Source organism: Pan troglodytes, chromosome 1, assembly GCF_028858775.2.
Source record: "Pan troglodytes isolate AG18354 chromosome 1, NHGRI_mPanTro3-v2.0_pri, whole genome shotgun sequence".
NCBI lineage: Eukaryota > Metazoa > Chordata > Mammalia > Primates > Hominidae > Pan > Pan troglodytes.
Window position 1 is genome coordinate 164,985,532 of NC_072398.2, and position 19,153 is coordinate 165,004,684.

Here is a 19,153-nt window from a genome sequence, read left to right on the forward strand (position 1 = left end):
AAATGCGAATTTGTTTCCCTCTGTCTTAGGAGATATTTCCTACCTGCTCACATCAGCAGACTACCTGGCCTATTGCTAGTACACCAGATTCTCAAGCATAGCTCACTACTGATTAATTGCTCAGTATGTCACCATAACAGGGGCAGACTCAAGGCTCACAGCCATTTGGAAAAAGAAGTGGAACCATTGCTTTTCAAACCTGTAGTTTCATAATTAGATCATTTCCACCTGGTAGCAGTGGGAGAGCATTGTATTTTATACTTGTTTTTCATTTGTTTGGTTTTGGTTGGGGGGGGTTGTTTTGTTTGTTTTTCTTGTTCTGTCACCCAGGCTGAAGTGCAGTGGCATGATCTCGGCTCACTGCAAACTCCACCTCCAGAGTTCAAGCAATTCTCCCGCCTCAGCCTCCCAAGTAGCTGAAATTACAGGTGCCTGCCACCACACCTCGCTAATTTTTGCATTTTATTAGAGATGGGGTTTCACCATGTTGGTCAGGCTAGTCTTGAATGCCTGACCTCAAATGATCCCCCTGCCTCAACCTCCCAAAATGCTGGGATTACAGGCATGAGCCACCATGCCTGGTCCTGTATTTTATACTTTTATATAGTTTTTTCAGAGTCAAAGTTTCACTCTGTTGCCCAAGCTAGAGTGCAGTGATGCAATCAGGGCTCACTAAAGCCTGGAATTGCTGGGCTCAAGGATCTTCCCACCTCAGCCTCAAGAGTAGCTTGCACTACAAGCACTTGCCACTATGCCTGGCTAATTTACTATTTTTTTAATTTTTGTAGAGATGGGAGTCTCACTGTATTAGTCTATTCTCACACTGCTGTTAGGAAATACCTGAGACTGGGTAATTTATAAAGGAAAGAGGTTTAATTGACTCACAATTTCGCATAGCTGAGGAGGCCTCGGGAAACTTACAATCATGGCAGAAGAGGAAGCAAACACGTCCTCCTTCACATGATTGCAGGAAGGAAAAGTGCAGAGCAGAGCACGGAAAAGCCCCTCATAAAGTCATCAGATCTGTTGAGAACTCACCCACTATCATGAGAACAGTATGGGGGAGCCTCCTCCATGATTCAATTACCTCCCACCAGGTCCCTCCCATGACACATGAAGATTAAGGGAACTATAATTCAAGATGAGATTTGGGTGGAGATACAGCCAAACCATATCACTCACCATGTTGCCCAGGCTTGTCTCAAACTTCTGGCCTCAAGCAATTTTCTCGCCTCAGCCTCCCAAGTGGTTGGAATTACAGGTGCAAACCACCATGCCTGGCTATACTGATATACTCTTAACACTTGTATCTATGCAAAATTAATCATTTGACATGCCAAATGACTATATACTCTCCTTACCCAGATTAAAGCTCCTTGATGGCATGGTGCATCATGTTTGCATTATCCAGCAATAAATATCTGTTGGTTGTAATCAATAAAAAACGAAAATACTAGCCACCCACCAGAGTTAACTCACTAAGCGATGTCAATCTGGTGTTTATCCATTGACAAAGGACTAACATACACAAATGCAGCAATGCTGTAAGAAACCCAAAACAATTATCTTAGCTTTCAGATAACTAAGTACTTGGCAAGAGCATTTTTAGGGTTCACATAAAATACAAAATTCATTAATGTATTTTAAAGCTGAGACACATTTTTGAAAATCTGATATGCATAAAACTTTTTTAGAAACTTTTTTTTCCTTTCTAAATGCTTCTGTCATGTTATTTTGCAGAAAGGCAGAGCATTCTGTGAACACTGGTATTGAATATTCATACTATAATACATAAGGTAAGGGTGGTAGAGCAGGTAATTATTAATCCCACTTGACAGAAAAGCTACCAGCATCAAATGAATGCATATGTGCTCCGTGGGCATTAGGGATTCAGCTGGCATTAAAACTCAAATCCCTTGAATCCCAAGCAAGCACTGTATTCATGAAGATAGCTCCTTCATAATGTTAGACTCTGCAAAGCTTTATTCAGATGAAGCAGTTGCTTAATTTAATCTACAATTTCCATACAGGTTCCTAAGTCTTATTTTTATTAATTTAGACAGACCCAGAAACTTGGCATGATCCTTGTGAAACCCAAAAGTAGTTTACTTCATTTTTCAATGTTACTAAGCTGTGAGTTGATTTGAATAACCACTTTTCAATGGCAATTCATTTAAATAGAATCCCTGGACTTAAAGATATAGAGTTGCCAAGTGACACAATAGCCTGATCAAAGATTATGTGAGAAGGAAAACTTTCTCAAAGGAGAAGCAATAACTTTTATTTTTGTTTTCATCCTTAAATATTCTTTGAAATGACCAAGAAATAAAGAGCAATTTGATTTAAATGTTGTAAAGTTGTCTGAATAAAGGCAACTTTCACTTCATTATATATTGGTTATATGAGCTTGTTATTATCTTTCTGCAGGAAGCGTAAAAGTGATATAAAGACCCGTGGGGTAGATGAGATCTTAAGGTACCACTTAGTCTGTCTCCTGTCTCCAGTCTCTCACTTACATGGTCCCATAAAGCAGAAACTCTTTCCCCTTTTATAAAATAAATCTGGAGCAATGTGTATGGTATTTGATAATATTTATTAATGGGACGCTCTTTACATATACTGAAATACACCTGCGGCACTTAAGTCAAGCTCTTTGATTTTTATATTTTAATGATAGAGTACCCTTACTTTCTGTACAGTAATCTTTATCTTTCTTTTCCCATGCTTCTCAACCATACTAATTAATATTTGTAAATGTTATATAATCATATAAAATCATATAAGTAGAGAAATCAGTGATATTGTTTTATCTCTTATTTGCTAATGAGGAAGTTGATGCTCCCAAAGGTTAAAGAACTACTCCTCCACTCAAAAAATAAATAAATAAATAAACAAATAAATAAACAGTTCGTAAGTGGTGGTGCCAGGATACATGTCTAGATTCTGTCAATCTAGATCCCTAGGTGCTTTTCCACTGCGTCTCATGAATAAACTTTCTGATATAAACAAGTCACTAGGAGGTTAGATCCCACTAAGGAAAACAACTTCAGAGACGTTCTGGCACTTTGAAAAGACCATTAAATGTTTTTTACGTTAACTTGAAAAAAACAGTGCTTCATTGGTATCTATTAATAGTTTCACTAATGGAGAAAGTATCAAATTCAAGAAGGTAACTGGAATCTTAAAGAAAAAAGATTATTCTATGGTCAAAATCTGCAATTTGGAATGGTCTCTGTGATGAATGAGAGTGATTACACACCATAACACATAAGGATTTATTACTTTTTATTTTATTGTGGTAAGGATAATTAATATGTGCTTTATGATAAAGTCATATCCTATGAAACTAAGTAATATCTAAGTGGTCTAAAAGAATGGATTTAAGATGCACCACATTTGCTCAATGAAAACTGATTTAATTAAACCATGTTATAAAGATATTTAAGTAGTTTACATTATGATACATATTATATAAATTTTACACAAAATCATAAGCTCTCGATACATTAGTGAACTAAGGACTGCTTTTATTACCTGCCATTGGCCAGGGATTATACTAACCATCATACACACATTACTTCATTTAATCTTCATAAAGGCCTAATGAAATACAAGTAGAGTTTTTCTAATTTTTCTAATTTTTCTACTTTTTCTAAGACAGGTTGAATGGTTTGCCCAAAAACAGTGTATGGTAAAAGATGCAGTCAGAAACCAAATGCTGTGCTTTTTGCATCATATCACCTGGCATCCTAAAGTCTCTATGTCATTTTGATAAATAAGCATGTGAAAGACACTGTTTTATGGGTGAACTCACACCTGGCTAAGCAGGCTGACAGGTAAAGACAACAGCCAGGGTTAATCCCATAAAACTGAAATTTGCATATGAATTTCAACAGTAGACTCTCAGGAGGAAGTCTTGGGCAGTTAGGACCTTGGCAAGAAAGACTTAGATCCCATAGTTTATTTGTCCAGTCTTCTCTGACCTCTCTTCTGGCCTAAAGAATCCTGATGGTGAGATAAAGAATTCCTGTATAAACTGCTGAGGGAATTACAGCAGAAATAAGCCACAGAAGCATGCTCAGATCCTCTATGCTGCAACAAATAGTCTCAGCTTATTAATTTTGTAGAGGATCAGAAAGGATGGAAGGAGACATTTTGAGATAAATAAGTTTGATGACACTGGAATTCTTCCAAGGCATTTTTTCACTGAATCCTATATTGGCTTTTAATATGCGGATCCTGAAATAGACAAGGCATCTTCTTATGTTTTGTTTTGTCTTGTTGCTTTTAAGCTTATTGGTACAAGTGGATGGAATGACTTCAAAGTGGTTCTCTTCCTATCTCTTTCACAGAGTGAAGATGATAAATGTTTTTTTTTTAAAAAATGTATTGATGAGAGCAAAACAAGACAATAAAGTTTCTTATCAGGAATGTAAGCTATTCACACTGGGTCTTCTGATAATTAGTGCATTTTAGTATAATTTAGCTTGGTTCATTAGGATATGATTATTACATGACAGCAAATGAATGATACTTTGTTTCTTAGTATACTGAATTGTCACACTGTGGATATTATAAATGTACTTCTTTACTAACCCATATGCACTTTGACTCTTTCAAATTGGCACAGTCCATACATGCTGATGCTTTTCAAAAAATAAAAAAAACTAGTTCCTGCTTTACCAACCAACGCTGACAATAATATGAATGTTTGTGTATGTTTAGAGATTTAGTCAGATAATTAAACAGTAACATCTATTAAACAACTTATAATGCTTGAAGTACTGTTCTAAGTACTTTAATACATTATCTCAAGAAATAAGTAACTCACAGTCTAGGTAGATATTTTTTAAATTAAATTAACATTTGCAAATATCTGAACATAAAACTCTTTTCTCCGTTTTGCCAGTTAAAGAATTGAGGTCTAGGACAATTAAATTAGTTCTAGGATTGATCTAAAGTTTCAAGAGCAAATCAAGGTAAAATACTGATACCCAACCTAGCATTCTCAACTCCAGATGAAGTCACATAAAACAAAGATTCACCATGAAAAATAAATTCCAGACAACGTCAAAATTATACAATGATAGAACCCCAAGTTCCACAGTATACTACATTAAGGCATTATATAGTGTTTCATATATATTATAAAATTTTTATAGATTTATTTTTTAAAAAAACCTTCCTTTCTTGAGGAAGAAAATTTGAATCCTATAGACATCAACTCTTAGAAACCATTTTAAGAAATGAAAACCAATAGTTTATCAGCAAGAAAAATCATGTTATGATAGATGCCTTTAACCCTCTACTATATTTTAATAGTTTTCTTTTTTAAACCAGAGCTATAAATGTATTCATAACTTGTCAATATGTCAGTGTGCTCTTAAAAATTAAAATATTTGCAAAGTTTATTGATACATGACTTGTATAAACAATTTTATTTTACCAAAGAGATAAGGATAGCAAATAAAGACATTAAAAGATGTTCGGTATTACTAGTCATAAGGGAAACGCAAATTAAAATCACAGTAAGTTACCACTGCCTATCTGTTAGAATGACTAAAATTTTTTAAAAACTTGACAATACAAAATGCCCTCACACATACAGAATAATAAGAACTCTCATATATAGCTAGTAAGACTATAAAGTGGGACATCCATGATGGAAAACAGTTTGGCAGTGTTTTATAAAGTAAAGCATATACTATAGGCCAGGCACGGTGGCTCATGCCTGTAATCACAGCATTTTGGGAGGTTGAGGCAGGCAAATTGCTTGAGCCCAGGAGGTCTAGACCAGCCTGGGCAACATGGTGAAAACCTATCTCTACAAAAAATACAAAAATGAGCTGGGTGTGGTGGCACGTGCCTGTAGTCCCAGCTACTCAGGAGGCTGAGGCACAAGACTAGTTTGAACCCATGAGGCAGAGGTTGCAGTAAGCCAAGATCATGCCACTGCACTCCAGCCTGGGTGACAGAGCAAGATTCCATGTCAAAAAAATAAAAACAAATAACAACCAAAAAAGCATATACTTCACAATACAACCCATCAATGCCACTCTAAGATATTTATCCAAGAAAGATTAGAATATATGTTTACCCAGAAAACTATACATGAATGTTTATATCACCTTTATTCATAATAGCCAAAAGACTGGAAATCCAAATTTTGATCCAGTTGGTGAACAGATAAACAAGTTGTAGTACACCCAATACAAAGGAATACCACCTAATAATAAAAGGGAATAAATTACTAATAAATGCAAAAACACGGATGAATTGTAATAACAGCAAGCTTAATACATGGAAACTGTTTTAAAATAAATAATATTTTTCTTTTGATCCCAAAACTATTGCTCTCCATCTAAATGTGCTCTCTTCAACATAAAGAAAACATATATATGATTTTATACACAGAAAGAGACAAAGAGGTAAATAAGAGAAACCACTAACAATTAGTATATCTAGGTAAAAGGTGTTCATTGTACTATTCTTTCAACTTTGAAATTTTAAATGTTCACTACCAGTGATGTCTCCCTGACCCACAGTTGCTTTCATCCTCCTCATTTATCCTGCTGCCATTCCTGGACATATTAGATGAAGATGATTTTAATATTATAAATTATCTGGAAATGTCTGTGACTTTATCAAGCACAACTAAACAGATTTCTTTTCTCTCTCTACTCATTTAACTCTTAAACTGGTGGTTTTCAAGTACTTGGAGATTATGGAATTTGTGTGAGAATCCTCCAAAATTCTCCAAGCATATAATCATCCATGTTGCTTTGTTCTGACCGAGAACCAGGAAACAGATCATCACCACCCTCTTTTTCGAGGAATCTCCAAATGGTTCCTAGATCACTGATTTTCCAGAAAAAACAGTTGGAAAGAAGCACTCTTTGAAGCTACACTATCCTCCATCCCCTGACTTCCAATCTGCATAGTTTGCAATAAAGCTGAGTTTTGAGAGGTATAGTTTGGAAGAGGAGGACAAGCCTTGGTCTGTCAAGGGAGCACATCATCTCATAGGCATTCTCTTTACAAAGGTCTTGAGAAGCAGTCATCCTCATTCTCCCTAAGTTCCAGGAAGAAGCAACCTGAGAAGTTATTTTTCATTTCAACCTAAAGTACACAGTGGTATTCAAACATATTTATGTCAAACAAATTACTACCAGTGACGGAGGTCCCCAACCTCCTAGTTCAGGAAAGAAAAAATGAGGCAGAACCAAGTGAACAGTTTCCCTCTCAGTGACGTCTTTTCTAGAGTACAAGGGTTATTAACTTGCAATTTCCTCACTCTGCAAGTCATAGACTTCTTACTTCCAAGTTCCCTGGGGAAATCCTATTAAAAGCTCAAATTGCTGTAGCTGCTGCTAGAGTTAATATTGTAAATGTTGCATCAGTGGAAAAATATAGATAATTAAGCATTCTAATGTACACTATGTAAATATTTTGAAGGCAAAATAACAAGTAGATTCCCCCATACAACACTTCTCCTCAGGCATTTGGTGAGAGATATGTAGAGCTTTCCTGAGCTGATGCACCAACCGTGCTACTTGATGCATGAAGAATAACCAAATAAATAATTGTACAGTGCTACAGACAAATATTTACTTTACAGCACTACAGACTAGGTAGTATGATTTGTACATGGTGACTTAATTAAATAGGCTACTATGTAAAGCACTTAGGCTCTAGTGAGATATTATAATTAAATCTATACCTGCAATATCATAAAATACAATATAGGAAGCAAGCTGCAGTAGCTCTACTGACAGAAAGAGCACAGCTATTGAGAGATGATTGGAGAAGAATGCTTATAGAGTAAGTATCAACAAAGCTTCCTTTCCGTTTCCATCATATCAAGCTATAGGAAAAATGCTCATAGAATAAAGAGCAGGAAACAGAAACCATATTCATTCTTTATTTCTTCAACAAGTATTTGTTAAATGACTGCCTTTCTTGTATGCTCTGAGGATATTGAAAACAAGACAGAATCACTGCCCTCATGAAATTTAGCAGGGATGGCAGATGATGAAAGGATAAGACAATATAACAAATAAGCATGTCTATAATGTATTTTCAGGTAATAATAAGTACCAAAAAGACAAGGAAGTAAAAGGCGAAAGGGTGCTATTTTAGATAGGGAGGTCAGCAAAGGCCTCTCCAGATAGTGATACCTGGAGATAGTAGAATCCTGAATGGACATAAGAGGAAACCGTGTTAACATCCAGGTACTTTTCTCCCAGGCAGAAGAAAACCAACTGCAAAGGCCAGAAGTGAATACAGGCTTAGTTTGCTGAACAACAGAAAGCAGGCTCACAGGGCTGGAGAACAGGAGAGGAGGTTGGAAGCAGCCTGGGGCCAGATAATGTAGGGCCTGAAAACCATGGTAAGCGTTTGAGATTTTTTTCTAAGAAATCGCTTAAATGCTTCTAGCATAATGTTGCAAGTGCATTGACAGTGATGTTAGAGAAGGAAGCACTATAAACATCCAAGGAGAAAAACTGAGAGATAACAAAACAGAAAGGAATGGAAAGAGAACGCAAGTGGGATTTAGCAAAATGGGTTTAGCCTTTAGCAGAAAGGCAGCTGGCAAGCTTGCTGGGCCACCTTCCGGCATGTGTCCTGGGGGTTGTCACCATTACTTTGCAAAGCCCTTTCTACTGTAAGTATTTTAAAAATCCAATATATTGAAGACTTGAGGACACTAAAAGGCCAGGAAAACACTATTTATAGATGTACTGATAAAATGCTTGCTCTGATTAAAGCAACAGACTCAGGCTATGAGGCATAGATTTCTACTGCCATTTGATTCAGATTGTGGACTAAGATAATACCTGCTTTTTTTTTTTAACCCACTAGGAGTCTGCACTTAAAGTAAAATACAAAGCACCTCTAGTAAATTAGGACTGAGCTAATAGGGTTTTCCTCAGATACACACATCCTCCTATGCACCTCTGCTGATTGTTTGATGCTTGTGGGGGTATTGTACCAGCTAGTACTATCTACAGCATCATGGTGTAAGTGATAAATGCAAGAGGCACCAAGTTCACATGCTTTCCTCCCAGTTTCCATAAACCATAATTTGTTAAGTCATAAAACACGTCATATGCATAGTTTTCAATGTTACGGGATATACAAAATAAGTAGAAGTCATTATCTCTCAAATGCACATTGTCCCTTTTCCAGTTACCTTTAAGCTCCTTGTCCTATAATCCATTCTCTACCTGACCTGCAAAGTACCTTTCCAAAATAAAAATAATACATGGCAATCCCCTTCTCATAACCTGTCGTGGCTCCTCACCGAGAATGGATGGGCTAAAACTCCAACTCTTGTTCATGATATTGGAAGCCCTAGCAAATGGCTCCAATCTGCTGGCACAGTCTTACTTCCTAGCTTTCCCACCTTGCATCCTTAGGCTGAAACCCCAGTGAACTATGTGTATTTTCACTCATGCTCAGAGTCAAATCCCAACTCAGCTGTTTATTTTCTGTGTAAACTTGAACAAATTACTTGTCCTGTCTGACCTTTATTCCTTTTCCTATAAAATGAAAATAATATAATAGTATATAACTCAGGGGGTTTTATATGCTTAAATGAGTAAATACATTTATAATTAATATCCAACACATTATATAAGTGCTGAATATATTAGAGCTATTATTGTTATTATTTGTTAACAGGATTTCCTAATTATTGCTCCCTTGGCCAAAAAATACCTTTCCTGCCCACTTTTCTCCTAGAAAACTCCTATTCATTTGTCACAACCCCACACAAATGTCATCTCTTCTCGAAACTTCCCTTAACACATTGACTCACTCTCTAGTGGTAGTTATTTCTTCTGTGCCCTCATGACAAGTTGAACAACATGATTCAGTAGCATTATTCCCACACCATTGGTTAATTATTATTGCATAAGTTTGTCTTCCAGCTAGTATAGGAGTTCTTTGAAGACAAGGGCTCTTTCTCATTTTGTGTCTCCTAAGCCCAGCCCAGATCAGAGCTGGTGCATAGTAGGCTCTTAACAACTGTTTTGTTCAAACAAATGTTGAATCAATAAACATGTAAAGACAGACATCTCTCAAAAAATTTCCAATATTACCAGGATAGAATTCAAGGCAATTGATCAATATTACTAGCACAGATTCAGTAGAGTTAGCTAACAAACTAGGACTAAGTTGTATAATACAGCAAGCATGTCGGCAGTTCTAAGGTCAATCATATGCCATATTCACTGTTTTTTTTTCCTATTCTCCACTTAATCCAGTGTTGTCTTGCCAAATATAAGTCCCTTTAGAGTACTAACTATGGCTTTTAAAACTTTTGTATTCAAATATTAGATAGACAAGTAAAGACTTCACAAACCTTTGTTAAAACAAGAAAAGATTTCCAAGATATAGGTAAAACTAAACGAGAAAAAGGAATACAAGCCTCTTTTCTCCTATTAACTTCTAATTACAAAAATATTGTTTCCTGTGTGCAAGCATGGACAGAGAGATAGAGGGTAGTGCTCACCAATACAAGAAGAGAGCTCCAAAAAGGAGCAGCAATGCAGCAGGGTGGGGGGCGGGGGTGGGTCGGGGGGTGCAGTGGGCCCAGGATATATTCAAGACCATTGCAGTAGCTTTCTTCAGAGAGCATCAAGTTGCTAATGATGAAAGAGCACTGATGACTGAAGTTGGGATATCAACAAAGAAGGGAAGGTTATAAAAGCTGGACACTGTGTGACAAGTACCAGGCAAGCACAGGCAGGCCATACAGGCCAAGTAGGATAACACTGTGCTTCAGAAGTTGTCATCCCTGATGTGGGATTGGGGATAAATACTATGCTGACCTGAGAACTCTGGCAGTAATTTTCCAATTCAGTAATTCTGAAGGTTCCATTGACACTTTACCACTTATTACATGTTTCATATCTATATTTTCTCATATCATCTAACAAAGAGTATGGTATCCACTTTTGGGTTTCAAAATTCAAAGAAAAATTTTGAAATTTGAGATAGTGATTCAGAGTCAAAATAATGATGAATGGAGTAAAAACACCTATAAGAAGCTAGAGCAATTCAAAATATTTTTGATATCTGCAGCAGGTAATATTGAAAGGATCATGAATTTGGAGTATACTTATATTCCAAATGAAACTTAAATGAGATAACATATGCAGACATTCTAGTAAAAAACTTAAAATATAGTAGGTGTTGGAATACATGTGGGTTGAATCAGATTTTTTTTCTCTTCTTGCTCACAGCAGTGCTCAATTACATATGTTGAGTGAATGAAAAAGAAAACGCTGGCACCAGTTAATAATGATCTTCAGATTCATGCAGGCTCTTATGCATCTTTTTTATTAATAATATCCACTGAGGGGAAAAAAGATTATATATAATATATAAATAATATAGATAAATCATAACAAATAATTTTCTAGTACCTGGACTATAAAGTAGTAAGATTGTATACTAAGTGAGATTTTAGAATTATTTTCTCTAGAGTCTTAAAAGTAGGGCAGATTCCCATATGTTAAAGATGGAGTAATTGTGGTCCTGCCCAAGGGTAAAAGGAAGCAATGAGATAATCATCCAAATTCCTTCCAGATTTAGGATTTTGTAAATACTCTGATTAGTGATAACACATTGAATATCCACATTTCCCCCAGATATTTTTAAATAGCCCAGAGTCAGAATTTCATAAATATTTCTTAAATCTTCTGCCATTAGTCCACAGTTCATAATTTGGGTTTTTAAAGCCAGAACTACACATCCATCTGACTGAAATATGAAATCTACAAATAAAAACTGTTTAGTGGGTTTGCATATAAACTGCATCCTCTGCATTGTTTAGCTTCATCATGAAAATTACTTTAATTTCAATGCTGGAATCAAAACAATCCAATCTTCTTAAAAGAAGCCTACTGTCTACTGTAAAGTAATAACATGTTTTTAGAGACTTCTAACTGCATATCTTGGAATTTCTAACTTAAGTGCATGGTTTGGAAAAATACCAATCGTTGATCGTGAAAGGCTGGTTACATTTCACTATGACAAAGAGGCAAAAATAAAGTACTTATGCTCTTATTTCCTCATACTACCATTTCATCTATGTAAAAAAGCACATGAAATTTTTTGGAAACTCAAGAAAGAAAAGTTTATTATTCTCACGAGTCTTAGAGACAGGAGGTAGAGCAGACCATACAGAGCCATCTATATTCATTGGAAAGACATTAGGGTGCTCAAGAGACAAAAAGGCGAAGCAAGGGGAAAGCATGAAGCATTAGGCTAGAGACTTTATTGGGGTTCCCCGGGAAAGGCAAAGTTTTTAAGATTTGAAAAAGTCATAAAAATATGTAAGATACATGTCTATTTTCTAGAAAGAGATTTTAAGTGCATGTTGTATGAAAATAAATTTGAAAAATGTTAAGCATGTATTCAGATAAAACAATAGAAATAAATATAAATAAAGACTTAGTCATGAGCTGAAAACAAACTGTGAAACTGTTTTACTAAGAAACATCAGAAGGGGAATGTGTGAGTTGAAAGAAAAAAGGGTGAAAATGAATCATAGTCAAAACTAAGTTATTTCACAAGTTTAATGATTAATGAATTATTTTAATCTATATTATAGAGCATTATATCAAAGTCCTATGTTTTTTTTGGCAATTGTAACATTTTGTTTTAACTCAACTAAATTGTTCCCTTTGCTGCCAGAAAATTTGTATAATGCATGAGTAAAACTAGCTCTTTAATCATTTTAAAATTGGGGTTCTTTGGAAAAGTAAAAAACTCCAGTATTTATAGCTCTATGTTCTTAGCACATCAAAAATCTATTATAAGAAAAAGAAAGGTCACACTATTGTGTTCAGAACCAAAACTCTACATTAAGAAAAATATTACCAAGGGTTTAAGAAGACTTATCATTATCTAAAAATTAGCTATCTAAAATTAAATATCCTTTTGGTTAAAATAGCAATTTAATATTAACTCAAGAAAAAATGTGCATCTATTAATTGTGTATTTTCTGTATATATTATTTTCATAACTAATATCTTCCCTATTCAGTTATACTACTCAAACTATAAGAAAATACATACATGTTAGGGGTGGGATAAAGCACAAAAGAGAGGACTTCTTCAAGTCAGTACATCCTTATACATAAACCTTCCCTTTATACGAATGTTACCATCATTAGTAGGCTTTGAAAGACTAACCACGTGTATTCTGCAAATAAGAGATTACAATTAAACAACATGATGTAATACATCAAGAAGATGACCAAAGAAATTCTGCAATAAAGCCATTATATGAACCGTCCATTGTCAGAAAGCAAGAATAAGCACATCATATATGCCAGGCAAAGTATGTGTTGGCTAAGCATGTGGTATCTATCAAAGGCAAGCTATATATTTCTAGGCATAACTTTAATTTGCCAATGCACTATACAGTAGATTAAGCAGACAAACATTTTAGATAAGTAGAAAATAATTCAAGTGAATATTAATTTTTAAAAATCAGATCTCCTCAATTTATAATGTTGATTGGCAATCCAGCATGTAGTCACAAAATCACTGTGTTAGAATTGCCTTTAAAATGTACATGCTCCCTATATTGCTATGGTCCCTGCTAGAAAAAACTAAGGTACAGCTACTCAATTTTTAAAGGTACCTTAATCTGAAAGAAAATATAGCCTCCAAAAAAATCTGAAGTGGCCTGGCTTTTACAGTAAAAGTGATTTAATTTCATCATTTTTTTTCCTTACATTTCATCATTATACTGTTTAAGGACGTTACCCTACTATATTTACATACCTTGTAAACATGTATATTAAAGGTGGCAGGCTCAGTGCAAGTTTTACAGAGGGTTCTTGAATTTATTTGCTGGGTATTTAAAAAATAGCTATAAATTTTAAAGTCCATTTTTTTTTAAAAAGAAGCTCTTAAAGATAACAGCATTTTGGAATCATAAATTAAAGTAACTGACCATGCAATTTCAGAAGTGGGAACTTAGTTTTCCCTTTCCTTAAGTACTGTAAAGATAAGTCAATAAATCAAAAACTCACTGGTTTATACGCTATAAACACGATGGTACAATACATTAAGTTAGACTTTATACATTATCTTAAAAATAAGTTAGAACTAAGATTAAAACACTTATTCATGTCCCAAAATTATTTTTTTAAAATCACTAACAATCACAAAACAAAAAAGTCACCTACCACCTCAACAGATATGAAACAAAAAACTGACTTTAAAAATTCATTTATTACTCGACTTACCTAGAATTAGCTATGTATTCTGATAAGCAGTAATTTTAAAGACTCTACAGTTAAAAGCATATTTTATCTGGAAAAAGCTAGTAGCACAATGACAATGTAGCACACAGTGCATTTATGTACTCTTCATCTGACCTGGTCTCCATTCATTTCACACTTGCGGTATGTTTTAGGAACAAAACTCAAATGTTCCATTTTCTACACTGCTAGATCACTGGTGCTAATGCGAGAATCTGAAAAGCACTGTAGATACCTCCAAGTCTTATCTTACCATGTATGAGCCACAGTGAAGCGACGACGCTGCCGAATGCTTTTATTCACCAGCAACTTTCTGAAAAAGCATGGTGAGTTCCTTGGTGAACTGCGTGGAGAAATTTTAGGAGATGTAGGTCTGTTTCCTGGTAATCTCGGAAGCTCAAGTTCTAAATGCATTTGCTCCTTGAAAGTCTTTATGCAAACCTCAGGTTCAGAAGCAGTAAGTTCCTTTGAAGAATCTTTTGCTGTCATGTCTTGTAAGGAGTGCTAGCTTTCACCATCCAAAACAAAAATCTCAAACATAGCAGAGACACTGCTGCAGGTCAGAAGACTGATAAGTCTGCAAACTATTTCCAATTTAATTTACGAAGCTGTGACTCCAATGTATGAGCGTCTTAGAGCAAGAGCAGCATACTCGAAGAATAGCAAGTCAGGCTGTCACAAGGAGCTTTATCAGGCTGGCTTTGCCTCTGAAAATGCGCCAAAGTGCTTCCAATGTCAGTAGCCTCCTTGTGGATGAGGTTTGTCTGCAAGCTACACACTGACACTCACTGAATTCATTCAGCTGAATATATCAACTCATGAAATATTCATAAAGGCTTTTGATAAATCCTTTACATGCATTTTTTTTAAAAAATCTTATTAAACAAGCTGCATTCACTAATGGATAGTAAGCAAAACCTAGTCACTTGTTTTGTTTGCACAAAGAGCAGACCCAGAATCCGTCCAGCATGTGTAATGTTTAAAGTCTTCATTCAGAATTATCTTGCTCTGTAATGCACACAACAGTAACTCCACCTACCAAATGCTATTGGCCCAGGATTATTTAAACAATTGCACTCTGTTTCCCCCTTAACAACACCCTTCATCGTTTTAGATTTCCACAAAATTTGTGAGGCTGTCTTCATCACAGTAAAAACTGATTAAATCCAGGATTGTCAAAAAAAGCTAGCTAAAATAGCTTTCTGAATTCCATTTTTGAATGAAAGAGCTGATTTGCTGAAGTTTTTTTTTCCTCCCTTCTCCAGAAGATCCAAAACAGCATCAATATAAAAAATGTCAGCGAACAGGAAAACATTGGATTTGGTTCATTCCCCCAAGGAATTTAATGCCCAATCTTTATTACAATAAACATTACCCTCATTCTTCTGTTTAAGCTCATTGTTCATGGGTTGCCAACAGCAGCCACTCTATGCTAGATGCACAGCCACTTTGACAGCAAAGCTCACAAAACTGGAATGAAGGTAACAACCAGGAAAAATGAATACTCTCAGTTAAAGCACAGAGTCCAAAGTCAAGCACTATGCATGTGTTTGTGTGTGTGCAGATAGGTGTACAAGATACTGTATGCTTGTGTGTGGGCATATACATTTGAGAGTGGGTGTATTCTTTGTTCACAAAGAATGCAAGTGAGACTTATGGGCAGGCGAGTCCAAAAAATGCCTCAAGTCCAAAAGTAGATCACTGTAACCTAACATGTAGATATATATTGGAATACAGCTTCTATACTTTAAAAGGCATATGCGGAAGTAGAAACAATATAGTGGTGCTTGAAGTTTCTGGATGTTATGAAAAGTCTATACCGGCAATGATTGTCACAAGGGCCAGCCTGATCTCAAATAAGTTTGACAAAGCAGAACTAGGGCTCATCAGCAAGATCAGCAAGAGTGACAGAAAAGAAATGATTCTCGGTAAGACTTCAGTGAAAAAGGGAGACATTTAATTCTCCCACTAAGATGTGAAGTCTTCTACGCTTATAAAATCATTTGGGCTGAGCGTGGTGGCTCATGCCTGTAATCCCAACACTTTGGGAGGCCGAGGCAGGCGGATCAGTTGAGGCCAGGAGTTTGAGACTAGTCTGGCCAACATGGGGAAACCTCGTCTCTCCTTAAAAAAATACAAAAATTACCCAGGCTCGATGGCACACACCTGTAATCCCAGCTACTCAGGAGGATGAGGCACGAGAATCACTTGAACCAAGCAGGCGGAGGTTGCAGTGAGCCAAGATCACGCCACTGCACTCCAGCCTTGGTGACAGTGTGTCTTTGTCTCAAAAAAAAAAAAAAATCATTCATCTGTGTCAGATATTCAGGCTAAAATGTGCTAAATATCTAAAGGACTAAATAAGAGCAGACTAACTCCTACATGTAGGAGCAAGTAAGACCCATACCAGCCCTTGGGAAAGTGGTTGAAACATAATAGGAAGGGTTTAAATTACTGGTTTACGGTACTACTCTGGAAAGCAGAACATTTCAATAATTAACTAAAATATATTATGAACAAAAGCACAGTTATAGAATTTTAGATTTGCACTGAATCCTAGTAATCACCTTGTTCAGCTTCTCATTCCAAAGACAAGGTAACAGAGCTAGAGAATTCAAGCAACTTACCTAAAGTCATATTAGCTGCTGATGTTAGAGCTAAAACTAAAACCCAGGTTTTTTGATTCCCAATGGAATGATCTTTAATTCAATCACAAAATTGTAATTTTGTTCAAGTAGGCTCTAATGCATTTTTTAATATCTAAAGATATTTTAACTGCCCTATTTGAGAAGACAAACTATTAGTAATGTCACAGGAGAAAATATGGCTATAAGCTACCTATTATTTGCTGAATTATGAAAACAAAGCTGGGACTTTCCTCCAGCAATAATATGATTTAAAACTGGGACATGAAAATATGTGATTTTGCCATTATTCATAGTGATGTATTGGCAAAAAAAAAAACAGCAATTTGAAGTTACAAAAGATACTTCTCATATTTACTTTTCAAAACTGCCAAAATATAGTAAGCATTTTAGGAATTTCTTTCTAAAAATATTACAGCAAATTTCACAACTCAGATATAGCTATATGTGAACTGGAGTTTAGATAAAGAAATGTTGACATAAACTTACCTAAAGCAGTACAATAGTGCAATTATAATTACTTTCCAATTATTATTGCCAAATTATGTGCCATCACGTGGCATTCCACATTACTTTTTTCACTTTACCTACTATGACAGCCAAGGTCCCAAGTAAAGAAATTTTGAGAATCATTCTAAGATGTGATGTTCACAAAAATATGTAAAGTCTGTTAATTCTACCTACTCTAGAAAAAAGATAGGAATACCAAAGACAGCCAATTGAAATATAAAATTTAAAAGATAATCGGACTATTTGAAAGTCTGAGTTACTTATTTCTGAAAAAAAAATGTTTAAGGCAAGAGGAGGAAAGTTTGTTTTTAGAGCCAAACTGCCAAAAAAAAAAAAAATGAGACACTTTGCCAAATATTGAAATCAAAGATGAGCCTACAAGGTAGGAAATAGGCAATGCTATCTAAGAAAAAGTAAACATAAGCACAGGAAAAACAAATCCTATGCTATATTTCAGCAAAGTATACTATTTGAGAGAGACAGCCAGGAGAACAGGAGAAAAAGCAAATAGAATCTATTTGCCCTGTCAGGTGCCTAGGAAGGAACTAATGAATAAAATGAAAACCTTCCGGTTCATGTATAACCCTTAGCCCTTGGCACCTCAGAAGGAGAAATGAGTAATTCCCAATTAATTTATCAATGTACAGATACTTGAGAATTATTTGAGAAATCCAATTAAAGGTATGTCTCAGGTTTATTTATTTTTTATAACTCAATTACATTATATTTTATTTTATTTTATTTTTTAGACAGTGTCTCGCTGTGTCACCCAGGCTGGAGTGCAGTGGCTCTGTCTAGGCTCACTGCAACCTCTGCCTCCGGGTTCAAGTGATCCTACCTCCCGAGTAGCTGAGATTACAGGCGCCCGCCACCATGCCTGGCTAATTTTTTGTATTCTTAGTAGAGACAGGTTTCACGATGTTGGCCAGGCTGGTCTCAAACTCCTGGCCTCAGGTAATCTGCCTGCCTCAGCCTCCCAAAGTACTGAGATTACAGGTGCAAGCCACCGTGCCCAGCCTGTCTCAGTTTTAAATAATGAAATTTCTGATATTCACACCCTGTCAAAGCACTAAGAATCAATAATTTATCATAATAAAACATCATTAAAGGATTTGAATAGAGTTATATACTCAATAACAATTAAATAATGCATTACTTATTATAAATATTGTGGGAAAATGGAAACATTTTGATTTTCATTGAATTGAAAAGAAAGGTCAATTAATTACAGCCAAAATATTATAAATTTATAGTGACACTATGATAACTTTGGTTTAAAATGTTTTTAAAATTCAACATCTTTGTAATACAATTATTTTGGATGAAAATAATTACATACTTTTTATATTCAATATCCTTCAAACTTTAAAAGTTGACCTGGAATAAATTTTCTACGAGTAACTACTTTTCAACTATTATAAAACAAAAGTATTTTAAATGGACAAAACTGCAGTTTCTATACAATAATATTATACCTAGCACAACATGGCACTCAAAATAACATGGTTCCCACTTATTGTAAATACAAAGCTGGATATTTGAGAAGACAATGAATTAAGAAGCTTTTTTAAAAAAGACAATCCAGAAGCTTTTAAAAAAAATCTTTAAAAGAGGAACAGACTTAAGACTATCAATATTAATAAAATAGAATTATTATTGATCATGTCTTTATTTATTTCACTAGCTGGTTCCTTTTTTCTAAAATAACACACAA

At 35.2% G+C, this 19,153-nt stretch overlaps 1 protein-coding gene across 7 annotated transcripts in view; it reads right to left on the reverse strand.

Moving 5' to 3' along the window:
* PDE4B (phosphodiesterase 4B) overlaps window positions 1-19,153 on the reverse strand; it is a 681,554-nt gene that overhangs the window by 366,548 nt on the left and 295,853 nt on the right. The window contains exon 1 of one of the 7 annotated variants that reach the window (XM_003949435.6): window positions 14,538-14,987. The exons of the other annotated variants lie outside the window; for them this stretch is intronic. Within the exon in view, the coding sequence (XP_003949484.3) occupies window positions 14,538-14,773 (236 nt within the window). The 5' untranslated portion in view covers window positions 14,774-14,987. Of the gene's footprint in view, window positions 1-14,537; window positions 14,988-19,153 lie in introns of those variants that run through there. 7 annotated transcript variants of the gene reach the window in all.